Raw genomic sequence first — 27,474 nt, forward strand, 5'->3', positions numbered from 1 at the left:
AGACCCCTTTCCTGGTGCATAGGTACACGTGATGTAAACAGGAGAAATCCTTCAACTTCATAACAACCTAATAAGAGCCTATTAATACTATTAACAGAATTACAAACATATTTGGGAAACTTGCATAGTGGACTTTTTTTTTCCAAATTTTAATACTGTATCGAATATACTATACACTATTTTTTATGGTGGTAACTGGGATCCACTTCAATTATTTTCTTTTAAGTATATAGCTAGAACTTAACTAAGAAGTCAATATGGCACAGAGCATCAGAAAAAGTGGTTGGAAATATTTATATATATTGTTTTAATATCAATATTCTGGGAATTCTTGACTTTGCCTATTGTTTTTTTTTTTTTTTTTTTTTTTTTTTTTTTTAACCTGAGATGGAATTCTACTCCTAAGTTGTGGTCTAATTTTGTCCTTAATGTACTTAATTATCATGGTGGTTCTTAGAATAATGGTTAACAATCCATTTTAGGAAAGTTTTGACACCACTTTTATAGAAAATGAAAAAAAATGTCAAAATATTAATTTCTTTTTCTTCTTTTTCCATAAAAATTTTCTTTAAATAGATTGTTAACTATTACCCTAAGAGCATCTACAGCAGTGGAGCTAAAAATTTAGCTATTTGGCACTTACAAAAGTCACTTTATCTATTTTACCTTTTCACACCCCACAGCAATGGATCTATATTTTTAGCTATTTGATTAAAATAATACAAAAAAAACTCATTAGAATACTAATAAAAACTTCCACAGCAAACTTCAGTAACCAATCACAACCACCTCCACCATCAGCCACAATCACACCCACAACCACAACCACCACCACTAGTCCACAGTAGGGGGAAAAAAACCACTAACCCAAATCCCCTAACCACAACAAAATCCACCTCCCCCATTGCAGCACAACCAAACCACAGCCACCATCATAGTAGCCTCAAGCTCAACCAAAAAACTAGCAACCAATTGAAAAAAAAAAAAAAAAAAAAAAAAAAAAAAAAAAAAAAAAAAAAACTCACCCTCAAGATACCCAAGCCAAGAGCACACAATACACACAATTAGAAATCTTAAAACCTAGATATACAATCCAAAGAGACCCACATAGCAACCACAAACCACAACCCCAGCAACCCACCCACAAACCCAACGGCGAAGTGGAGGTGAGGGAAGAAGAGTACCAACCGTTTCTGCACTAAGACCACCCACAAACCGTTTCGGCACCAAACCCAACCACGAACTCAGCAGCGGCTTGGGTCGGCACTGGACAGGGGCTTGGGTTGGCGCTGGGCAGGGGCTTGGGTCGACAGCGAGTGGAGGAATTGAAGCTTGTAACGATAAGAAATGAAGAGTGTGAGGATCAACTGAGGGGAGAGAGGAGCAACAGGTAGAAATGGGGAAGGAGGAGAAAGAAAAAAAAAATTAAAATATTCTCCATAAGTGTGAATACAAAATAAATTTTTTCTTTTTTTTTACCTTTGAGCTACAGTGCACATCTATCTTTAGATGTGCCCTGTAGCTGAGAAGCCAAATTTTTTTGCTATATCTCCACTGCTGCAGCTCCATTTTTGTGATTGGTGGTGCTAAAAATAGCAATATAACTTATAGGTACTCAAGAATTCTTGGCTTTGGCTTTGGCTTTGGCTTTGGCTTTTTGGCTTGATTGCCTTGCCTTGCCTTGCCTTGAGTACCACTAGTTTGGTTAACCAAACTAGTGGTACTCTTTCTCATTGGTTCATGCCTTATAAGGTAGAAGGAGGGAAGTCATCTTTCCAATGTGGGACAAAAAGAATACAAGGCAAGGCAATCAAGCCAAAAAGCCAAAGCCAAAGCCAAGAATTCTTGAGTCCCTACATAACTATTTAGCACCACTGCTCTGAGTGCTCTTAGGGCACCTGTTAGCATTTCCCATATTCTTATTCTTAAGATTGTCATAGCCGTGAGATGCATGCTACATTTCTTGTTTTCTTTGTCATGCAAATATTTTATATCTGGTGCTTTTTAAAGTCTACTAATGTAGGGCCTATTTGTTTTGGCTTATTTTATAATTTGATTGCATATCGTTCTTAAAACTTTAATATTTTTTTAGATACATTTGAACTTTTATTCAAAATAAAATAAACCTAACAAAATTTGTTAATTTCAACAAACACTCGATTGTGATTTTTAAGATCTCCTGGTTTTGCAAATTGTTTTTGTTTAGTCAAATGGTGTTTATAAGTTTTACTAGTCCAATTTCCTTAATTTTCAACGATTATCTTTTTAGTAATTGTGCGTTTCAGTTAGCTCAACTGGTAAAGGCTTTTTTTGTTTCACCTATACCAAAACGTAAGGGCTGAACTAAGTGTAACCTTGTGGGGGTCATTAGCCATGGCCCCCAGAAATATGTATGTATGTTTATATATATATATATATATATATATATGGGTTAGGTTCAAGTTATACTTAGTATAACTTTAAACAATGTTACACCACTGTTAAATTACATTATCTTCATATATTCTCCATACTTGCAAAATTTTAAGGTAGTCGAATATTAATAGTCATGTCATCAACCAGTTGTTTAAATTCAAGTTTTTGTAGTTTAAAATAATGCATAAAAGATAAGTTTATTAATTGAAAGGTAAATAACATCCAATTGACATGAATGGTATGAGTGTTAAGAACATACAGCTCATGTAATTCAACAGTGAGATTTTCAAAATAGAATTCTATAATGAGTTATTGGGTGGTGTAAGTTACACAAAGTGTAATTTGACCCCAACCCTATATATATATATATATAACTAGGCCGACCAAGCAAAAACTTATAGTTCTGTCTTTGTCAAAACCAATTGATATCTTAGTCTAATAATAATAAAAAAGTACATTGTAAGTTAAAACTATATCGTAAAAAATCTTGATTATGTACATTCCAACTATATTTTTTATTCAATTATTCTCAAACGGTCCTCTATAAAAAGATCAGGGGTTGGGTCAATTAGATACGTACCAAATGTTGAGCTATTGTGCTGCATTAAAGTTGATAAATAGTGAGGAGAAAATATGTGCCAAAATCTTTGTTGCAGATTGTCAACACTGTGTTTTGTTCCATAGCTAAAGTTATATATAAATTAACTACATCTCTCGCCTATTAACATGCTTTTCTTTTTTCTTCCTTTTTTTTTCCTTTTTTTTTCTTTTTTATGCAGGTTGTGGGTGCAGACTTTAGCTATCTTGGACTAAATTGACTGGTAAGTCATTTGAAGATCCTCAAGAATTACTTTATATACATGTTTTAGGATTGGCTATGACTAAATAGTGTACTGAAAATCTCTCAGAAATTTTTTTGCTAATTGAATATGATGGTGTGGTTTTAAGGTTTTGCTCGGGTACACAATATAGTTCAGTTTGTTTTGGATTTTGGATAAGCAGCTTGATCGCTATGGGGGAGAACTACTGTACATGTCCTCAATGTTTTGCTGTTTCTTCTGGCTCTTCTTTACCCAGCACTGTATGTTCTCTGTTTGTTGATTCGCAGCATTGGTCCTTAGAAAACTTTTCTTTTTTCCATTGAAACTCACCTGCTGCTTGCTGTCATTTTCGTAACATATTTTGACTGATTGTGGGGTTGAATTCATGCATTTTTTTTATATTTACCATGATGGGATGGCCATGAAATCATATTGATGGAATTTTCAAGTAATTAACATCCAAATTTTATATATAGTAGTTTACATGTATTTTTCATGAAACTTTGTGTCACTAAAACAAATTTTGTTTTGGGGGGGGGAGTAGAGAGTTCTAAACTCTAAAACTCTATAAATCAAAGCGAGGTTGGTAAAAGTATTGTAATATACCTGAAAAGTTGTATACTTCCTGGCGGTACCGCTTCCAAAGATTAACAAAAAAAAATGTTAGTGGAAGTATAATAAGTGTCCGTTTGGCAAAAAATTATTTTTGCCAATTTATTTTATTATTTAATTTATTTTTGTTATTATTCATAGACGTCACTGTATTTTTTGGTACTATTTATAAGTTCTACTGTACTATTTCAACTAACTTTTACTTTTATTTATAATACTTTCAATAAAAAATTTTCAATTTCAATAAAATAAGCGGATATTATACGGATCCTAAATATGCGCTACCTTAAGTTATAGTATATAATGAGAAAGATCCTATAAAAAAAAAAAAAAAAAAAAGTATAATGAGAAAAAAGATCCTATAAAATATTCGATTAAAAAAAAGATCCTAAACCGGTCATTTATCTGTTCGTTTGTTTGATTTTTTCAAATAACATATCTAATTATCTCTTTTATTTGCTAGATGCATATGATATATCATACGATTTTTTTTAAATAAAAAATGCCGCGAGTCCCCTGTTTACCTATATGATTTAAAAAAAAAAAAAAAAAAAAAAAAAAAAAAAAACAAAACATATATCTTTCTGAATACATATCAATTCCGGCCCGCACAACCATGTGAAGCAGAATCTTTTTTGTTTTTTTTTTTTTTTGGGAATAAAATAAAGGATAAATTTGAGTAATGCCAAAGAGACACCATTTTACACGTGCAAATCTACACCATTTACTTTTAAAAAATGGTGTTGGTGTAGATTGCGTGTTTGGTTGTGTAAAATAACGTGTTTTTGGCAATTACTCAGGAAACAAGTTTTTTTCTTTTTTGATAAATTCAGGAAACAAGTTTTGCTATTAACTTGTCGTAATCAATGAATAAAAAATTATCATGGTCACGTATTTTTATAATCTAACTATTATATTATATATTTTTTTATGTTGTTAACAATCATGTCAAATTGCAAAAACATAATCATTGTATTAATCCGATGTTATATACTATTTGATTTATTAAATTATTATGTTATGTATTTAGACTACAAAAACTTAAAATATAAACATTTAATTGATGACATAACTATTAATATTTAATATTTTTTAGACATGGCAAAATGGACGGATTGGGTTAGGTTTGGATTGGGTCAAATGGGTTGCTGGTAAAAAGGGACATTTTAAGTGGGTTAAAAATGGGTTCGGGTCAATCGGATTGCGATTCGAATCGGGTTGGGCCGGGTTGACCTGTATTTTTCATATGAATTTTTTTATAAAGAAAACAACATGTATTTGCCATTTGGAAAGTCATGCAACAAATTACTTGATGTAAAATGCATTACTTTGAATTCACCACTTATATCAAGAATAAACTACACTTATTAATATTTATTCAATAATTTTAAAAATATACAAATCTTAATATTGCTATCTAAAACAAAATAACACAAAGATAAGTAAAACAAATACACAAGTTTTATTTCTACACAATATCAACATCCCAAAATATAAAATAAAATTACAAATGACTTTTTGGATAATTCATTTGACAAAAAATAAAAACATATAAGAAATTTACAATCTTGAAAATTAATTTTATAATCTATTGTCAATTGTGGTTGGCACTCTATTTCAATTTGAGATATACATTAAAGTTTGATTGTTTACTTATTTATATATTGTCTCTTTTATGAATATCATATCATTGTTAAGCAATACACACTTTAGGAAATATCATAATTTATTTTGAAAAACAGTTTATTATGGACATAAATTGTTAAAAAATAGGTCTAAGCATTCATAATTTATGTTAATTTGATACTTTGGCTTTACTATTTTCACACTTGTAAATGTTTCTCACACATGTCTATAATTTTAAATTTATATTTTTAACTGTACTATAACCAGATTACCTTGGCAAGTACTTTGCTATTTGATATCTAAAAACTTTACTCATTACAAAATACTCAACCATTCATCTTTTAATTAATTTGCATACAATTATGTAAATGTCTCAATTGTTTACTTAAAACTCACAACAAACAATTAAATCAATATTGTCTTAATTTTATTATTTTTTTACCCAAAAAAAAGTTTTAAAAAATGATTTTGGTTTGGGTTGGGTCAGGTTAACCCACAAAAAACACAGGTCAGGTCACGAGTCAACCCGTTTTTGTTTTGGGTCAAAAAAATCGGGTTCGGGTCAGGTCAAGTCAAGTCAGAAAATTCTGATCCATTTTGCCATGTCTAATCTTTTCTAAATTTTGAAAGCATGAAACATATAAGAAGAAAATGTAATCTAATAGTAGATTTATCAAATACACGTCTAATAAAAAGATATTAAGTAGAGTTGTAGCAATTACCTAGTACCTACAAATAAATTCTCTCTAAAAAAAAAAAAAAAAACTACAACAAAGTTTGTAATTAAACTTTGTCCTAAAACTTATGTACAACTCCTACACATAACTGGATTGCATTTATTTTTTTTTTTTTTTTTTTTGAAAATGAAAAATGCTGCATCCATAATATTTTCACAACAAAATCATAGATGGTAAGTTATTATTAGTTCTAATTTGAACTTATAATTAAAATTACTTTTTTACTCACAAATAATAACCAATAAACAATTTGTCACTTAGAATTTATTATAAAAGACTTGTGAAAATATTGTAAACATAATATTTATTTAAAACCAATTTAAATTCTATAAGGATGTAGCGTAAATTCAAGTTTTTCTCCTCCAATCTTAACATGCCACATCATTATATTATATATTAAAGAATATGCACAATCACACTCAACTTATTCTAATACTCATTACCACTGCGCACCCTTAGTATGATAGTCACTCCACAAGTATAAATATTTGTGAGGTGTTGGGGGCAAGAGTAGGGTTCAAGTCTCCAAGAGGAAACTTCACACATATATACACTTAGATTAGGCTAGAATAGAAATTTTATCTTGTATCCAAAAAAGAAAAAAAAAATTTAATACTCATTTGAAAATCCAATTTAACTATGAATTTATTAAATGTTACTATGTGTGGTAGAATGTATTTAATTTTTTATGTGTCAATTTCTTATTTGATGGTGTAAAACTCAATATTTTTATTTTTATTTTTAATGGGAAGTTGAACTCAATATTATTTGTGTTATATTGATATAGTAAGTGTACTAAATCTAAGAAACTATTAATCCCACACTGAAAAAATGAGTGTGAGTTTAAAAGGTTTAAAGTTTATGTTGTGTATCCAAGAGTTAGACCATTTTGGATATACACCATTGTAAATTTCTTTAAAAAATATTCTTCCCTCTCTTTGTGTGCATGTTAAAAATACTTAGGGTATGTTTGGTAATTATTTTTTCCCCCTATTTTCTGTTTTCAAAAACAATTTTTTATTTTTGAAACTAAAAAACTTGTTTGGCAATCTAAAATGGACAAAAAACAAAAATTGTTCTCAAAACTCAATTTGTGAAGGAAATTGAAAACATGCAAAAACTGTTTTCAGTTTCTAATTTTCAAAAGTCAATGAAAATATGCATTTAATTTAATGAATCTATTTTATTTAATAAGTTAGTATTAAAGTTCAAATCCTAGTAACAACATATTATAGTATTTTCTATTTTTTTTCCTTCAAAAAACTTTTTTTTTTTTTTAATTTCAACTAAGCAAATATATTTTTGATTTCAAAAATACAACAAAATTATTTTTTGTTTATATTCCCAAAAACAAGTTTTTGAAAAAAAAAACAAAAAAAAAAAAACTGTTGCCAAACATAACTTTAGTATTCTAAAAAAAAAAAAAAAAATTCTAAGGAGGTGTTTGGTAGAATAATTTAAGTAATATTGTTTGTAATTTTTTAAATTACATGTGAATAAAAAACTATAAAAATATATATATATATATTATTTAAAATATAAAAATTTAAGTTTTAACTTGTCTAACAAAGACCCTCAGAAATTGTAACCAAATTTTGTCCCAAAAGGGTTAAAAAGGGTCCCAATACAGTCCAAGAGAGTCCCATTACTCCGGCGTCACGTGCCGCGCCGCCCATAAGAGTCAATAGTAATTATTCAATTCAATTCCAGACCAAACTAGCTTTCATTTCTATTCCATTTCTCTGTTCCTCGACAGAACGAAGCTGAGCTAGCTCCTCTGCCTTTTCTCCTCGTCTCTTTGAATTATCGTCTCTCAGGTCCAAGTCCAGCAACAACAACCCTCCTCAGAAATGGCGATGTACGCGTTGCCGCGCCGACTCTCAATCTCGGGTGGATCAGCGATCGGTGCTCTGCGTTACATTACTACTACTGTTTTGAAACCTTTACCCACATCCTTTCGAGAGGAGCGTGACACTTTTGGCCCAATCCTCGTTCCCTCTGACAAGTTCGTCTCTCAAACTGCTTTTATTGGTTTTGGAAGCAAAACAATTACTTCCCTCCTCTTCTTTTTCTGGGTCCTTTTTCTTAATCGTACAAGTTTGGTTTTTTCAGGTTGTGGGGGGCACAGACTCAAAGATCGTTGCAGAACTTTGACATTGGAGGCGACCGTGAAAGAATGCCTGAACCAATTATTCGTGCCTTTGGTATTCTTAAGAGATGCGCTGCCAAGGTTTCTTCTTCTTTTTTCTTTTCTTTTTTTTGTTTTTTATAAAAACTTTTACTGCCATTTCTTTGTTAAGTAATTGAAAATTGATTCCTGAACTTACATTTGGAGTTTTGTTCAATTGGGTCTTTTTCATTTTTGTTGTTTAGTCGAATTTTAGTGCAAAGATTGCATTTTTTCAGTGTAGCTAATAATTTTGGTTGGTTTAACATTATGTTAAATGTTACACATTTGCGAGAAAGTATGTTCTTTAGTGTATATTTTCAGAGGTTTTTAGCAGAGGAGGTTTTGTTAAGATGTACTTAACAAGTTATGTTCCAGGTGAATATGGAGTATGGTCTTGACCCAATGGTAGCGAAAGCAATCATGCAAGCTGCCCAAGAAGTAGCAGAGGGAAAGCTAAACGATCATTTCCCACTTGTTGTATGGCAAACTGGAAGTGGAACCCAAAGCAACATGAATGCCAATGAGGTTGGTGCTGGTTTTTGTAGTTTATTGGTTTTTGTACCTTCAGTATTTATGCTGTAGGCACCCTATTTAAATTGCTTTCATAATTTGATTAAGTACGTTTGTCCGGAAAGTAATTGTCATTGGATTATGATGGTAATATTCATCGAGTAACAGTGAGCAAATGAGAGAGAGAGATGCATCGGTTAATTTTCATGTAGATAGTTCCTGTCAAAAATAAATGTGAAGTTGCATTTGGTAGTGCACAAGATATTCCATGTAGGAGATTTTCTAGACCAATGAAAACGTGCACACGCACACACACACAATTCAAAGCTTCCTTGTAAGTCCTCATATCATATCATCTTGGATGTGACAAAATGTGGTGTGGTTTATCCTTGAAGCATATAGTTATTCTTCTATTAAGCATATACCTTTTGCAAACTATGCACAGTGTGGATTTACCAGTGTTTGGGTGGTCTAGAATTTCTGACTTCTTGTGTTTGGTCTTCAACATGATTTTTTGCCTCTAAAAAAAATTGTGTTGTAATCATGTAATATTCCAGGTCATCGCCAATAGAGCAGCAGAGATCCTTGGCCATAAGCGTGGTGAAAAGGTTGTGCACCCTAATGACCATGTGAACAGATCACAATCTTCTAATGACACCTTCCCCACTGTAAGTCTTTTGTTTTCTTTTATGACCATGCTTAATTGATTTTATTTTTAACTCATTCACCACTTGGAAGGAATCACTCCTCCCTTCTGTTTTTATTTGTTTTTCTTGTTCAACCAACTGGTTTCTTGCTGTCTTTTGTTAAGTAATGTGGTTTTCTTGTATCCAGGTGATGCATATTGCAGCTGCAATGGAAATAAATTCAAGATTGATACCAAATTTGAAACATCTGCATACCTCACTAAATTCAAAGGTTTGATGATTATTTCATCCTTTTTCAACAGCAGATTGATACATGATGGCCAAATTAGACTGTTGTTGCTGCTCCATGTCTTATACACTGTGTTGGATATTTCATCTTCAAATATCCTTTTTAACTTTGAGTTGTACACTTGGATTCAGCCCTTTGAGTCATGTGGTTTGACTTCTTATTAGATTCATTCTATTGTTGCTTTTATGAAGTGAACTTGGCTACACTAGGTGGCCTGATTAACCATCTTAGTGAGACATACATATCCTAACTTTATAACTATTGAAGTTCAAAAGATGCCTTCTCTCTTGTCTATTTTCTATGCAGAAAAGTATTCACTCACACACACTCTCTCTCTCTCTCTCTCTCATGATTTACTTTAATTTTGCATTTATGAATTATCAAGTAATTTATGTGCATTTGCATGTGCAACTAAGTATTCAGTAAAAAGTATAACAAGTTCAGTACAGTTTTGAACTTTTCTGACATGCTTTTAATGTGTTTTCAACTATCTGTGCTTTTAACTTCTATTGCTGCACTTGATGTGTAGTGCTCTTGTTGACTAGATGATGGCTTTTGGTTACTACATTCTTCTTTTCTCATGACACTCTAGCATTAAAATATACCCCCCCCCCCCCCCCCCCAAAAAACCCCCACCCCCGACTCAAGAGAACAATGAAATTAAAAGGAAATGACTTAGGAGTTAGCAACTAGGCTTGCTTGGAGTCAACACCAAGCAGAAGAAAACCACTAGAAGTCAGAATCTAGGTTTGCCTAGAATTGGCACCAGACCAAAAACCAAACCAAACTTTCTTCCATCAAAATCATCTCCAAAAGGAGTACAATAGTTTGCTTATGTAGGAAAACTAATCCCTAATTCTATTTGGCACAAGAAACCCTAATTGCCTTATTACAAAAATAACCTTGCTTACAAATTTTAAAATACTAATAGCTTGATTAACTGCTAGGACCTAAAAAAAAATATAACTTACTTGAAAAAGTAAATAATATTAATTAAAATAAAAATCTCCTTGTGTCTCCCACATAACGTTGCTATGTACATGCTATTATTATTTATGCATCCGTTGTTAGCATTGTGTACTGCTTTAGCTGTACTACCATAATGCCTCTAATGCTTATTTTGTTTCTACCAGTCTGTTGAATTCAAAGATATTGTAAAAATCGGACGCACTCACACTCAAGATGCTACACCTTTGACTCTTGGGCAAGAGTTTAGTGGCTATTCTACACAAGTAAGATGACATATTTGGCAGGAAGGATAGACCAAGCTTGATGTTTGTTGTGAAGGACTTCTGATTGCTTTGAGCTTTTGTTGCAGGTAAAATATGGAATTGACCGTGTCTTTTGCACTCTACCTCGGATGTATCAGGTTATAAACTCATAAAGTGTTAAATCTTTAATTTATTTTCTTTTGTTCTCTCCTTTTAGTTCTGACTGATTGGAGACTTTATTTGAGCAGCTTGCACAGGGTGGTACTGCTGTAGGCACTGGATTGAACACAAAGAAGGGGTATGTTATTGCTTTAAGGTTGAAGCAATTTTACTTCTTTTGGTATTTTGTGACGTGTATTGCTCTAAATACAAGTATCTTTACTTGTTCTCATTTTTCTCAGCCCTTTCTGTAGATGATTTCCCCTCCTCCCTATCTGCCCTTGTAACACCTTTTTTCCTTATTGTCTCAGAAAATTATTCTGATAAAACTGTAAATCATGTCATGGATTTGGCAATAATGAACATTAATTCTGTATTCTTTCCTCTAAATATTATTCAGAAAGAATGCTTTTCCGCTTCTGTTGTTCTGTTCATGTTTACTATGACAGTAGTTTTCTTCTATAATTTAGGTTTGATGTGAAGATAGCTGCAGCAGTAGCTGAGGAAACAAACTTACCCTTTGTTACTGCAGAAAACAAGTTTGAAGCTTTGGTTAGCTTCTGATCCTGTAACTCTGCTTTTGTCTGTTCATTTTCTATCCCTTTTGTGTTGTAAGAGTGGATGTCTTACTATATGAGCAACTCATGCTTTTCATCTTGTCCTACTTGAGACCAAGAAGGGATGTATGCTCATATGTTTCATTTTTGGCAGGCTGCACATGATGCTTTTGTTGAAACCAGTGGAGCCCTTAACACAATTGCTGCTTCTCTGATGAAGATTGCAAATGACATACGCTTATTAGGAAGGTTTGTATGCCTAGTGTGACTTGCATTTTTTATTTATAGTTCTCTCTTTTAAGTTTTTCACTGTGTTTCTCTTGTACAGTGGTCCACGTTGTGGCCTTGGTGAACTCATTCTTCCTGAAAATGAGCCAGGCAGCAGTATTATGCCCGTAAAGCCCCCATCTTATTGCACAAGTCTTTTAATTTATTTATTTTTAACTAAAAACCCAAATTTCGTCACTTTACTGAACCTATTCTGTTTCAGGGAAAGGTCAATCCTACACAGTGTGAAGCTCTCACCATGGTCTGTGCTCAGGTAAGTTTAGTGTCTTGAATCAATATTCGATATATATATAAAAGCAAAGACCTCATGCGAGACGAGAGTACATGAGGAGATGTCAAGTGGTGCTTTAATTTTGCATTTAACATTTTTTTACCTCTTTCATTAAGTTTTTTTTACTGTTACCCAAAAGTTCACATTAACTATTTTACTGTTATCTCATTAATATCTCATTAATTGTCTAAGTTTACATCACACCTGTCTCTATTCTTCATGTCTTTTAGCATGCCCACTGTTTTAGTATTTTAAAAAAAGCAAAAAATAAAATAAAAAAAGTAAGAGCTAATAGTAATAACTAACTAGATAAGGCTCTGGAGAGAAATAGAGAGACACAAAAATGTTATGAATTGTTAAATAAAACGCACTATTCCACTATATGTTACCAAAATAAAAGATCTGAGACTAACAAAACATTTGAAAGAGAGAGAAATAGAAATCTGAGGGGTCACAATCTCCGTTATACTGGCCTCCCACCACCATCAAGACACCAAAACCCCTACTGGTATTTTTTTTTCTTTTTTCTTTTTAAATTAGGAGCTTAAATATGATTTAGGTTTAGGTTATTTGGTTGGATAATTTTTGTTTTTGGTATATAAGTAGAGAGAATATTTGGTGCCAATGTAAAGCCATATTCTACCATGATTTAATTTTAAATCATCTATAAAACACATGCATACACATTTGCCCACACCATGTCTTAACGTCGTACTATCGATGAGTGGAAGACAATCAAAGAATTAGGCATACTTTCATTTCATGGTATGAAATATGTAAACACAACACAAATTAGTTGATTTTCATGGTTCTATTCCATCACTTCATAAAAATCATGAAACCAAAAATAAATGCAAAAGAGTAAGAGAACCATGAAAATCAACTAATTTGTGTTGTGTTCACATATTTCGTACCATGAACACAACACAAATTAGTTGATTTTCATGGTTCTATTACTCTTTTGCATTTATTTTTGGTTTCATGATTTTTGTAAGAAAAAATTAATCTTACCTTAAGAAGGCTACAAATATGAAATGAAGTAATGGAATAGAACCATAAAAATCAACTAATTTGTGTTGGGTTCACATATTTCATACCATGAAATAAAAGTATGCCTAATTCTCTGATTGTCTTCCACTCATCGATAGTACGACGTTAAGACATGGTGTGGGCAAGTATGTATGCATGTGTTTTATAGATGATTTAAAATTAAATCATGATAGAATATGACTTTACATTGGCCTAATTTGTGTTGTGTTCACATATTTCATACCATGAACACAACACAAATTAGTTTATTTTCATGATGAAAATATATACGAAATTCTCAAATTTGTGAGATGCAAAAAAAGAGAAAAATATACGCCAAAGAAAAATAATCACACAAGACAATATTTACGTGGTTCGGCAATTTGCCTACGTTCACAGAGTTGCAAGAATTTTACTATTCTTAGGGAAAAATTCAAGATGCGGCAGTACAATTTTCTCTCAAAAACAAAACAAAACCCTAAGTGAAATGAAATTCTTGCAACTCTGTGGACGTAGGCAAATTGCCGAACGACGTAAATATTGTCTTGTGTGATTATTTTTATTTAGCGTATATTTTTCTCTTTTTTTGCATCTCACAAATTTGGGAATTTCGTATATATTGTCATCATGAAAATCAACTAATTTGTGTTGTGTTCATGGTATGAAATATGTGAACACAACACAAATTAGTTGATTACAAGATACGGCAGTACAATTTTCTCTCTCAAAAACAAAACAAAACCCTAAGAAAACCATGAACTAAGCCTTCGAAAATCTCCCATTAAAAGCCGTAATAATATTATTTCGGGTCGGGTCATAATCCAGATCAAACACAAATAGACTCCACAAAGCCCAACATGAAGCTACTAAACTAATTTTTAATATCTCAAAATATATATGTTTCTTTACTGTAATTTATTTTACTTTTTCTTTATAATATATGTACAATATTATTTAAAACCGTCATACATAAAATATTACGAAATTATTCATACATCGCACGGGCAACTTACTAGTTTTGGTTAAAGTAGGGACTTATTTGCAAGTAGTAACTAGTAAGATGCATAGAAATCAGACTTTCTAAGTCCTCGTAGATAATTCAATCTTGCCGTGTACTTCTATAATGATTGGTTTTCATTTTTAAGTATCATTTAAAAACCTTTCTTGATATTTATTTATTTTTAATGTCTTTCAGGTTATGGGAAACCATGTGGCCATCACAGTAGGTGGTTCCAATGGTCACTTCGAACTTAATGTGTACAAACCATTGATTGCCAGTGGTCTTCTACATGTATGTTCTATTGTCGCATTATTGTAATTATACTTATTGGAGGTGCCAAGTGCATCCATTATTCAACATCAATTGGCCATGATTGGGTAGGATACATCTTATTCTATCTGGCAGTGATTTGGGCCAGAAGTTAGCAAGCGTGGCTGTTATGCTTTGGTAATTTTCAGACCATAAGTTGAAAAGAGCTATTTGGGAGTTTGTAAAGTCCTATAATAAAAAAGTATAATGTGGTGGTCCTGTGGACCTGTCTAGAATAGTTTTATTAGGATGCCATTTGAAATTTCATAATCTCTTGATATCTTCATGCAAAATTTAATGCCCTGTTTACCAATAAACACACACCCTACAATCTTGCTCCACTAGTGTTTATGTCTTCTTATACAACTAGTGTTTTTGATTCCTGACAGTCTGTGAGACTGCTTGGAGATGCATCTGCCTCCTTTGAAAAGAACTGTGTGAGAGGAATTCAAGCTAATAGGGAAAGAATTTCAAAATTGCTGCATGAGGTGAGTTGATACAGGGTACAAAATATAAATCTTTATATTTTTCTATGTTTTAGATTTCAGGCTAATCTATCGTCTGTTGTTGCTATGTGGCATTTTGCATGGTGTCGCAGTCACTGATGCTTGTCACATCTTTGAACCCTGTAAGTTTCCACTTGTGTTTCACCTGTTTTCATGTGTACACTTTCCTTATAGTTTCCCATGCTTTGTGTTATAACTTTTGTTGTTGATTTTATTCCAGAAAATTGGTTATGACAATGCTGCTGCGGTTGCCAAAAAAGCACACAAGGAAGGAAGTACTCTGAAGGTATGATTCCTTTTTCTTGTCAATGCAATTCAATATGTTTGGTCTCTTGTGACACTCATTTAATCTATTGGAATGACTTATCATTCGTTCCTGAGTAGATGGCTAAGGATGCTAAAAGCAACTGCTGTAATAATATATAATATCCTCTTGTTGGACTTATGCATCTCTCAGCTTGTGTTTGGTTGGAATGATGGGTTTGACTTTAGGAAGACGATCATGTTTACAGTGGCGTGTTTAATGCTCTCTTCAGCAATGGTGTTTTCTTGAAACTTTGGATTGCTGAAACATCTAATCTAACCAATACTTAACTCTGCAGGAAGCTGCATTGAACCTAGGAGTGTTAACCAGTGAAGAATTCGATACTCTTGTGGTGCCAGAAAAAATGATTGGCCCATCTGATTGATGAGATTATCAAGATCTTGAAGCTCCTGAAATTTCCCGATGCTTCATTTTGTGCATTATTTCTCCCAATCAGTTTGATTAGGAATTAGAAATCTGATCTTCAGCAACCCAAATAAATAAATAAAAGAAGAAGAAACTCGATAGATTTATTTTTTTCAACTTACAAAAACAATATTCTTGAGGTTTTCTCCATGGCTGGCTTGGGTCTTTGGCAGGGTGACAACAGCAGTTGATTGGGAAAATGAGTGGAGAGCCTCCCCCATTTTGTAATGATTGTATCAAAGAAACCAACAGAATTTATGATATTGTGTTAAGACGTAAATTGGGATTATTTTGTCTGCGCTCTGGAATCATTTTAAAGTAATGTCTTTGTTTCTTTGTTTTTTCTAATGCTGGTGCTGAGTACTATCTTAAAAGTACTATCTACTATCTATCATAAACTCATTAAATAATTCAAGACGAATGAGAAGTAAAGATGGCAAAAAAATTATAAAAGTAAAAATAGCCTTCAGTTACGTTGATGGTCTGTTGGTCGGTCCGTTGACTGGTTCTGTTAACAGAACAGCTGTCTCTGTTAGAAAAATAAATAGGTGTCAATTGAGTTTTAAAATTCTTGGCGAAAACATAGACGTTTTCATGTATTCCATGATTCCAAGCAATTAATTGGGTGAAGACGGTGAAGTTAAGAAAAAAAGAGAAATTTGTTGAGCCAGAGATTCTGTTCAATGATTGGTTTGTAGCCAACAGAAATGTAATTGTAGCCTAGCAATCAACTATTCCCCAAACACAAACACATGATGTGGCATCACTTTATTATTATTTTTTTTTTGAACTTACATTGTTTGCACATATAACTAATATATAGCACACAAAAATTTAGACATGAAATATGATTAACCCAACAGAAAACTGAAAAATAAAGTTAAATATCCACTTTTGTCTATCAAGCCCTGCTTATAGCAATGCCTTTGCCTGTAAAAATTAATTCATGCCCCTTAATTAGTGGATGACCTTGCACTTTGAGCTTGTCAGCTCCCATATAGCTGGAAGGAGGAATTTCCTTCCATTAGCACCATACGCATTATAACTTGCCTTGCTGATTTTATCCACCATCAAATTTCCAGGATACCCTGAATAAGCTCCTTCACCAAATATCCCTGGACATGCTGTGACAGCCTCCAATGGAGCCAAGGGGTCACCTTGAAAATACCCATTCTTGAAAGGATTAGTTGTAGCTCCTGCAATAATTGTTGCAATGTTCATAACCATGCCATCAGCCCCAACACCATTCGGTGCAACAAGGGCTTGCTGGCCTGGTGGACCATAAGCTGGAAGTGAATAAGGCCATGCACATAATCCAGGGCACTGCACCAGAGGGTTTCCTATATGTGCATAAACTAACCTAGTACGCTTTGTATACACCACTATGTTATCATGAAAACCACATGATCCCATGCAAAATCGTTCTACAATCACATCTCTAGAAGTCAAAACCAAGTATATTCCATTAGAGTCAAATGGTAATACTTTGGTCTCTATCTTGTGTTTGACATAGTTTGCTATTTGGGCGCGCTTAATATTCTTACCTAAAGAATATATGTCACCAATTTGTTTAACAAGTTTAACAGTGCTGGAAACTGAGTTCCCAGACTTGTCCTTGTATGTCTGGATTGTTTTCCACCATGTTGCCACAGTGGGTTCTTGATGGGGTACTAGACCCTTCGAAGGATTAAAGGAAGCAAAGAAATCGGTTATGGAGCTTCTGTCGTTTCGAGAAAAGGCACCATACCATATGAGGTAGATGTTGATGCTATTTGGTTTGGTCAAGAGGGGGCCTCCATGGTACTTGATTTCATTGAACGTGGTGGCTAAAGAAGGTTGGCTTTGGCTTTGGCTCTGGCTCACTCCTTGTGACCTTGGAGCTAAAGCCAAAGCAAAAATGAGGGGGAAGAGCATGGACTTCAAAAACATGGTGACCATTCTTAGTTTTAGACGTTTGAAATGATGATGAGTATGATTGCAATAAGCCTAAAAAGGGTCCATTTTATAGATGGAACTAGGTCCTACTACAGTTACCAAATTCTGAGTTCAATAATGCATTATTGTTATAAACTTATAGCACTATGATGATATGATCCGTGCAAAATATCATTTTCATTTAAAATAGATACATTTCATACTTACTATATAAGTCTATAAATTCAATTGTTGTTTTGTGTCATATCATATTTTGAATACAAAAAATGTAAAATTTTAAGCGTAAAATAAACTCTCTTTATTTTAAGTAAAATAAGAGGAACATATTAGTTTGTTTTAGTAACTAGTACCAATACCAGTTTTTTGCTACCAAATTTAAGAGACTGAACAGATTTATTCCTACTTTCACATAAATTAGTTAATTAATTTATTTGCCTACTAATCACAGTCACAACCTTTCAAATCAAAATTATCAAATGGGACAAATAATTCCATCTATAATATTTTAATCAGACTATTGGCAATCTGCTATTGGCCTTAGTAGGTAGTTGATACAGGGCACAGCAATTATTATGTTTCTCCAAACTGTTCTTTAGTACTGTTGAATATCAATTTTAAAGTTTAGCGGTTGTTTGAAGATTTTTCAAATGCTAGTTTCAATTATGCTCAATAATAGGCTGCTAATTTGTCATAAGAGGAGTTAGGACATCACTTCAACACTAGTGTATGATTGATGATTTTATACAACTTTCTCGGACTCTAATGCAGTATAACTGTAGCGGGGTTACTTCTTCTGGTTGTAGATTTGTAACACTAACCTCATGGCATATGCCATGCCTTAGTTGGTATTTGCACATTTCTTAGGCATTCTGAATGCAAAATGAACATTTGGTTGGTCTACTTTGGCTTAGTATTGTTAGGCCAAATATTCAATTTAGTAACAGTGCATGTGTCAACGCCAAAATATACCAAAGTATTTAGTTATATTAGTATATAACACATGCATACGCATGGATACATTTAAAATTAAACACAAATTTTATAATAAAAATATAAATAATTAGTCAAATTATTAATAATAAAATAGCATATAACACATGCATATATATGGATACATTTAAAATTAAATACAATTTTTATCATAAAAATATAAATAGTTAGTCAAATTTTTTTAAAGTAAACGTAATTAATCATATATTAAAATTCCAACCCAAATTTAATACTACTTATGATTTTTTTTCTTCTAATTTTTAATAAGATAGAATGTGAGATGATCTTTGTTGTTTGATGATTTTTATTGAATATGTGTGATTAGTTTTTTTTTATTGAGTATATGTGATTTTTTAGTATTTTGCACTCATTAACTTACTTAACACAAAAATTAAAAAACTTAAGTAGATAATTATAGTATGATCCCACATAAATTTAGATACATAGTGCAACATTGAATTATAATTTTAAATTATAATTGAACTTTCTCTTAGTTTTATCTATTAATATATATAATTTTTTGGGATTTATATATAATGGCATATTACTAATAAGTAAACAATAAATGGAAGTCCTTAAATGATACAAGTGGTATCATATTATTGATTATTTTGAATAGCAAGGTTATCTGGAATAGGTTCATTTAAATAAGAGCACATGTATAAAGACAAGATTAACTGTTAAAGCCTCGTATATATAAATAGAGAGAAATGTTCTCACACAAGGCGCACACACGCAGGCACCAAAACCTAGCGAATTGACTCTCTTTGTATCAGATTTATCAAGTAGGATTGTAACATATGTGCTTGAAAGTGCGTCGTTAGGCTTTGTAATCTAGGTGTTGTAATTTAGGCTTGATAATAAAAAAACTTTTCCTTGTTCTCATCGTTAACGTGTGCATTTCATATAGAAGTCCTATTAAGTCAGGTTGTACCGAACTTATTTCCTTTCTCGCGAAGTCAAATTATCTTTCCTTGAGTGGTTTCTAATCACCTCGAGTGACTGAAAACTGGTTTGTGCTCAAACAAGTATTTGGCCAGTTTAAACTATTTGCTGCCTAAACCGTGAAGTTTATCTGCATGAAATTGATCAATACCAATCCCATCTGCATGATGATTGGATGAAATCATTTGATTGTATCGATGCCACCATGCCGTGTGAAATGATTATTGAACTCGCCATATTGTGTGGGCTCCATATTATTAATGCATGGGATAACTACAGTTATAGCCCATGATTATCATGCAAATTGATTAAGTTCAACATCAAGTACAGGTTCTAGGAACCTGATTAGTTGTTGCATATATTGTGTGGAAAGGATACAGATTACTTGGTAACAACTGTACGTGTTTGTTTGTTCAAACACTCAAATTCCACCACAAACGTAGCTGTTTAAGCAAGAGTCTTTTTATCTTATCCATATATGAGGGCTGTGATGACACTGCACCAAACGCTGGTGTTTGTCTTTCAAATTGATTTCGATTGCCCGACATGAGAATTTCCTTTCATAGTCCTGCAGATATATATGAGGATGACTGTTACTCTATCACTTTCTGACAATAATTTTGTCACTGGCATTGGTTATGACTTGACATCTCTACTCTTTGTTTGATTATTGGTGGTCAAAGGTATCACATTTTGCTAGTTAGGGATCAATCAGTGACTGAAAAGGCTAGGACATCTTTTGGCTAGGACTCTCTTTAGCTCGACTTGTCTCTATAGAAACTAGAAATTGTTGGAAAAACTAATTCGGTAGAGTTCCAATTGTCCGTGATGTTACCCAACTTTTAGAGATGTTTGGGTTTACCGTTAACATCATTTTATCATTTCATTCTTAATTTGTCACTCTGATCTTTACGAAATACTTATTAGTGAAAATTATTATGATATTAGACTTATTGTTTTATTTTATTTTATTGGGTTCCCCCTCCATGGTTGGGTTTTAGTATCTGATAATAGTAATGCTATATACACAACAACTTAGTTGACAAGTTTTTATTAATTTTTATCTTCACCTACCAATAACATCACTTTTTTACTTGTTAATAATAACTTGTCACCTTAATAGTTGTCAAAATTTTTTTTTTTTGGGTGGTAATTCTAGACTTATTGATGGGGTAATTCTTGAGTTCAAACCTTTGGGTTAAGGTTTAGGTTATGACTTAACTCTAGGGTCATAAACAAGCCAAGTTTTGTTGAGAAGTGAATGTTTAAGCTCACCTCAATAACAAAAGTAAAATATTAAAACTTAGGTCGAGCTCAAACCAAGCTTACAAATAATGTTCAAGTTCAAGCTCGAACTAGTTAAAAAGTCTAAAAGCTTGAACTCGACTTAGCTCTACTTGATTAATTAGTCCATCTAAACTCGAGCTCAATATCAAGTTTTTGAGCTTAGGATCTAACATAAGTTCATTATCAAGCCTATGATTTTACTAAGACTTTAATTAATTGGGAGTTGGGATCATTCTTCCAAACCATATAAACAAGCTTATGCTTAGCTTGTTTTGTATCAAGTCCTAATATTCATGTGCATGTTTATAAATAATTACTCCCTCCGTCCCACTTTGTTTGTCCTCTATTCCATTTTGAGATGTCCCAAAATATTGCCCTATTTCTAAAAATAAAAGTCATTAATTTACTAATGTTCCTATTATACCCCTATTATGTTTGCTTGATCTCGGCTTGTTTATTAAATAAACCTAAAACTAAGGTTCAAACTTGGCTTATTTATAAGCAAACAAACATGAATGAACCTTTTTATCAAGATGAACAATTTATTCGTTTATGGCCCTACTTAATTCACTAGGAGAGTGTTTGCAATCTCTATTATTGCAGAAAAGGATCATCTCCCTTTAAAATAAATAAATTTTATAGTTTACATTAAATATTACAAATGTAAAGAGGTATTTATTGTCACTTTATTTAAAATTTTAATTACAAATTTAAAAATGTATTTATTGTCACCTAGGGGCAGACCTAGGATTTCAAGTTAGGGGGGCCGAAATATATGAAAAAAAAATCCAAATAGATATCCATATAGTGCTAACAAACTATATATCAACCAAGATCAATACACAAAATCATTGTTTCTTGATACATTAGATGCAATCATTTACCAACAAAGACAAAAAATACAAAATAATATTGTTTCTTAAGAGCATCAATTGTTGCCAAAAAAAAAAAAAAAATTTATTTTCACAAACCAAAACTTACTTTTGCTACATAGCATTTGAAATGTCTCATACAATAGTGTGTTTTGGTATTTGGTGTTCTAAATACTAAATATTTACATTTAGAACATCTAATGCTAGTACTCTAATATTGGACTGACTGGGATTTTTTATTTTAAAATTTTGTTTTTGTTAAGTTTTTTAGTTGGGTGGTTGTTAGTTGGGTGAGACTAATTAAAAGGGAGAGAGTCTAAGTTTTTGGAAGAGTGAGGCACAACTCCAGAAATAAATAAATAAATAAATATATAACTATTAAAAAGATTTTTTTTTTTTTTTCCTTTGGGTTAGGGGGGGGTGCTTTTTTTTTTTTTTGCTTTTTTTTCTTTGGGGGGGGGGGGGGGGCTTGCTTGGCCCACTTTAGGTCCATCCCTGTTGTCACCTCATTTAAAATTGTAAATAAAGTAGCACTTTATAGTTTATACATGGATAATTTCAAAAAATACTTGGCTCCAGCCTCTACATGCCCCTATTGTTGAGGTGTCATTTCGTTTGGAGACGATTGAGTGGACTTCGAAATGATGGGATGAGGATGCTTCTTAGTTTTTTTTTTTTTTTTTGGGTGTGTTACATTCTCCTATATAAGCTCACTATTATGACTATGCCCATAAATATAGTAGCATAAGTTAACTATGGTTTATTAGTTATGTTTGATACATTGTTGAAAACCTTACCATACTATTGTTGGTTACAGAACCCTAATTTTAGATTTCGTCATGTGTTTTGTATGCTTTTTCCGTCATGTTGCAAGAAAATTTATTGATTTTTTGTTGCAATAATCATTGCAACAAATTTTTTTGTTGCAATACCTAATTGTAACAAAATTTTTTGTTGTGATAACTTATTGCAACGAAAATTTTTTGTTATGATAGAGCTTGATGAATTGGGTGCGTTGGTCCCAAAAGCCCTCCATGACCAAGCTGCTGCAATAATTTATTGCAACGATTTATTGTGTTGCTATAACCTAATTTTAAAATTAATAAAAATAAGACTTTATTGCAGCAATGTGAAACGAAATTAGTTTTTTTTTTTTTTTTTTGTGTAGAGATTTTGACATGAAAGATGCCGTTATTTTGCATCCTTCTAAGTTTGAGCCTAGGATACTTAGCATTTGGTGTTCTTATTAAAATATTACATTAATTGTTATGGCTTGTGTTTTTGTGCTCAGCACGTTGATGGTCTATGTGGCATACCGGTATCGGCTTATTAGGATTGGATATTTAGCTGACCCTCCTCGCATTCCTAAGGGGATCCTTATGATTGTGTTTCACGATGTGTCTCATGTTCCTTATTACATGAAAAAGTGTTGTATTTGTCTACTTTACTTTGTTGATGGAGATGAGTTGTCGAGTCTTCCACCATGCAGGCATGTGTTCCACCGCAGTTGCATTGCACCATTCTTGGCTCCTGTATAGGCTCACTATTATGACTATGCTCATACATATAGTAGCATAAGTTAACTATGGTTTATAAATTATGTTTGATACATGGTCAAAAACCTTACTATACTATTGTTGGTTACAGAAGCCTAATTTTAGGTTTTTTCATGTGATGTGCATGCTTCTTCTGTCATGTTGCATGAAAATTTATTTATTTTTTGTTGCAATAACTTATTGCAACGAAAGTTTTTGTTACGATAGAGCTTGATGAATTGGATGATCCAGTCCCAAAAGCTTTCCATGGCCAACCTCTTGCAACAAAATTTATGTTGCAATAAATTATTGCAACGATTTATTTTGTTGCTATAACCTAATTTTAAAATTATTAAAAATCAGACTTTATTGCAACAGTACGAAATGAAATTAATATTATTTTTGTAGAGATTCTGACATGAATGATGCCATTATTTTGCATCCTTTTGAGTTTGAGCCTAAGATATTTAGTGTTTGGCGTTATTATTACAATACTACATTAGTTGTCATGGCTTGTGTTTTTGCATTCATTACTCGAGTCTTCCACCATGCAGGCACGTGTTCCACCGCAGTTGCATTGCACCATTCTTGGCTCCTGTGTATGCTCACTATTATGGCTATGCTCATACATATAGTAGCATAAGTTAACTATGGTTTATAAATTATGTTTGATACATAGTTAAAAACCTTACTATACTATTGTTGGTTACAGAAGCCTAATTTTAGGTTTTGTCATGTGATGTGCATGCTTCTTCTGTCATGTTGCACGAAAATTTATTGATTTTTTGTTGCAATAACCATTGCAACAAATTTTTTTGTTGCAATACCTTATTGCAACGAAAGTTTTTGTTACGATAGAGCTTGATGAATTGGATGATCCTATCCCAAAAGCTCTCCACGGCCAACCTCTTGCAACAAAATTTATGTTGCAATAAATTATTACAATGATTTATTAAAAATCAGACTTTATTGCAACAGTGCGAAATGAATTTAATATTATTTTTGCAGAGATTCTAACATGAATGATGCCTTTATTTTGCGTCCTTTTGAGTTTGAGCGTAAGATATTTAGTGTTTAGTGTTATTATTACGATACTACATTAGTTGTCATGGCTTGTGTTTTTGCATTCATTACATTGATGGTCTACGTGGCATTCTAGTATCGACCTTTCAGGATTAATCTATGAAACACAATGAAAACTATTAGAAAAATAATACTTCCTTTTGTTATTATTGTGATTTGTGACGAAAAAAAGAAAAGAAAAGAAAAGTCTTAAGAAAACATTCTTGAATGATACAGACCTTTTTTTTTTTCCTTTTTTTTTTTAGTTTAAAATGTGCGTAAATTGCAAATTACATCCCTATAATTTGGGAGAGTTTGGAAAATCCAAATACCCCAAAAATTTAGGAGGTAAAATCCAAATTCTGAAACGTTAGGGTGTAAAATCCAAACAACCCCAAATTTCAGAGGGTAAATTAAAAATTCTGAAATTTCAGGGTGAAAAACCCAAAACCCCCCAACCTTTTGGGGTGTAATTTTCAATTTACCCTTAAAATTTTTTGATAAAAAAAAGGTTAAAATGCAAAACTCACCCTCTAAATTTCTTCAGAATTCATTTCAGTCCTCTAAGTTTCAAATTTATTCTTTCCTTTTTCTTTTTTTTTTTTGGGAGAACCAAGTTTCAGATTTTGAAAAAAGAAATCTGGAAAATATTTTTCAATCATTAATTGATTTTTTTAATTTAAAAATTAACCACAACATATAACAAAATTTGATGGAAAAGTTTTAATTGAATAAACTTGAAAATTTGAAAAACCTTAATGGAAAAGCCTTACCTACCAAGGAAAATTTGAATAAGAGGAAAATATTGGAAGACTCGAGATGCAGTATATGCTTCACGGCCTAGGAATCCACTCTTCATGCCATTTGTAGTTATGAGTTTCTCCAACAAACCTGGTTTCCAGCCTTCGAATGGATTTTGAAAGACTTACCAAATATTCAAAATCTCCAGGAACTTGTTCAACTGATTGGGTAGCGGTAGAGAAGATTAGAAGTGTTTGCGATAGTGGCGTGGTTCATCTAGTCCCACAGGAACAAATTGAGGCTTCATGAATTGAGCCTTGCACCTAATAGAATTTTCGGAGCAGCTTGCAATTTTCTCTCAGAATTTCAGCAGAAAAATCCGATAAACATAGTACTATCATCTTTGAAATTGGTTAAATGGAGACCTTCTTCAAGTGAAATGTATATAACAAATTTTGACGGGGCCGTCTTTGCAAATACAAATGAAGCAGGTTTAAGTGTGGTAGTTTGAGATGCCAGTGGAGAGATAATCGATGCAATGTCTAAGAAAATTCCTTACCCCTATTTAGTGGAAGTTCTAGCGGTTTTAGTTGTAAGAAGAGTAGTCCAATTCATTATGGAATTGGGATCTAGCAAACCATTTTTGAAGGAGACTCTAAGGTGGTTTGCAAGGCATTAGCTGCTGTAGATTTTCAGCATTCTTCAATTAGTTCATTTGTAAAAGACACATTGTCTATTGTGAGTTCACTTAAAACTTTTTCTTTCTCTCATACTAGGCAGCAAGCAGGGGTGGCCCTAGACATTTTGGAGTCTAAGACAAAAACTAAAAATGTATGTGTATGTGTATGTGTATGTGTATGTATGTTTATGTATGTGTATATGTATGGGTGTGTATGTGCATGTGTATGTTTATGTGTGTATGTGTATGTTTATGTTTATGTATATGTGCATGTATGTTTATGTTTATATTCATTTATGTTTATATTCATTTATGTTTATGTATGTGTGTATGTTTATGTATGTGTATGTGTATGTGTATGTGTATGTGTATGCGTATGTTTATGTGTGTTTATGTGTTACACCCACCAATAATATGCTGTCACATAACACATTTTATAGTTAAGCAATAAATAGCTTCACCTTTACACCGTATAGGACACATCAGTTAGAACGCCGCCGCTTCGCACCACCAACATCGGTCGTTCCTATCCTTTTCACTGCAGAATCAACCGCCATCGGAATCATCGTTTGGTTCTCTCCTTCGTGATTTTCTCTCTCTTGTTGCCGTATTACTCTGCTCTCACCCAAAAAATAGTCGTTTTGAGAAAGTTAAATACCAAATACGCACTGTCGTTTTCAGCCACAACGACTTTATAATTGTCGTACGCTAACCTAAGAAAACTGTAAAAAAATAAAAGTAGTCCAAAATCTCCATATTCGCGCCGTCGCGAACACATTAATGCACAAACCCTCAAACTTAAATTCAAACTCACTTTGAATAGCAAGTTTTTCAAACTTGTAAAAATCTCTAGAATCTTCTTCTCCGAACAAGAACTTCACTTTCAAATTGGAGTAAACATCGAATTGTATTCTTTTGGACTTTGTTTTCATGAAAATTAGAATTCATTACAATGCTTACACACTTTTTTATTTCTTCTTCTGTTGAAGGTTATTCAAAGAGAAGCACCTATGGAAGTGTTTGTTGAAAATTTGCCAGAATCGAATAGTGGAAAACGTTCATGGAGGTAAGTTTAAATCAGGGACGGCCCTAGATATTTTAGGACCTAAGGCAAAAACTAAAAATGTATGTGTATGTGTATATGTGTTTATGTATGTGTATGTGTATGTGTATGAGTGTGTATGTGTATGTGTATGTTTATGTTTATGTTCATTTATGTTTATGCATGTTTATGTATGTGTATATGTTTATATTTATGTTTATAAATATAAACATAAACGTTTCTAAAAAAAATATATATATATATAAACATAAACACACATATACATAAACATAAACATAGACATAAACACACATATAGACTGAGAAAAATTAAACTCTCATATAGACTGGAAAAAATTGCAAACTAACACCAATTCTCAAACAATTTCGTTAGTTACTTTGGTATGCTAAATCGAGCATTTATGTGTGTTTATGTTTATATTTAAGTTTATGTGTGTGTATGTTTACGTTTATGTGCATTTATACGTGTTTATGTTTAT

At 32.4% G+C, this 27,474-nt stretch overlaps 2 protein-coding genes across 2 annotated transcripts; one reads left to right on the forward strand and one right to left on the reverse strand.

The window, feature by feature from the left end:
- The first annotated feature begins 7,837 nt into the window (after window positions 1-7,837).
- On the forward strand, window positions 7,838-16,176 carry LOC126708869 (fumarate hydratase 1, mitochondrial). The gene is made up of 17 exons (XM_050408857.1): window positions 7,838-8,216; window positions 8,324-8,441; window positions 8,757-8,906; window positions 9,449-9,559; window positions 9,726-9,809; window positions 10,961-11,059; window positions 11,146-11,196; window positions 11,287-11,336; window positions 11,668-11,749; window positions 11,909-12,003; window positions 12,083-12,149; window positions 12,245-12,295; window positions 14,538-14,633; window positions 15,041-15,139; window positions 15,250-15,279; window positions 15,378-15,443; window positions 15,760-16,176. Exons 1-17 carry the CDS (start codon window positions 8,062-8,064, stop codon window positions 15,844-15,846), a joined length of 1,491 nt encoding a protein of 496 aa, XP_050264814.1. The 5' UTR covers window positions 7,838-8,061; the 3' UTR covers window positions 15,847-16,176.
- A 464-nt stretch (window positions 16,177-16,640) lies between these two features.
- Window positions 16,641-17,870, reverse strand: LOC126709993 (protein EXORDIUM-like 2). The gene has a single exon (XM_050410376.1). The coding sequence runs from the start codon at window positions 17,823-17,825 to the stop codon at window positions 16,845-16,847; it is 981 nt and encodes a 326-aa protein (XP_050266333.1). The 5' UTR covers window positions 17,826-17,870; the 3' UTR covers window positions 16,641-16,844.
- Between the last annotated feature and the right edge of the window lie 9,604 nt (window positions 17,871-27,474).

This window comes from Quercus robur, chromosome 12 (assembly GCF_932294415.1).
Source record: "Quercus robur chromosome 12, dhQueRobu3.1, whole genome shotgun sequence".
Classification (NCBI taxonomy): Eukaryota; Viridiplantae; Streptophyta; class Magnoliopsida; order Fagales; family Fagaceae; genus Quercus; species Quercus robur.

Excerpts from the sequence above, each read along its gene's own strand:
- LOC126708869 (XM_050408857.1), top strand. The coding sequence starts at position 8,062 with ATGGCGATGTACGCGTTGCCGCGCCGACTCTCAATCTCGGGTGGATCA. Across the intron at positions 12,004-12,082 it reads GACATACGCTTATTAGGAAG|TGGTCCACGTTGTGGCCTTG; the intron begins GTTTGTATGCCT and ends TCTCTTGTACAG. Across the intron at positions 14,634-15,040 it reads TTGCCAGTGGTCTTCTACAT|TCTGTGAGACTGCTTGGAGA; the intron begins GTATGTTCTATT and ends GATTCCTGACAG.
- LOC126709993 (XM_050410376.1), bottom strand. The coding sequence starts at position 17,825 with ATGGTCACCATGTTTTTGAAGTCCATGCTCTTCCCCCTCATTTTTGCT.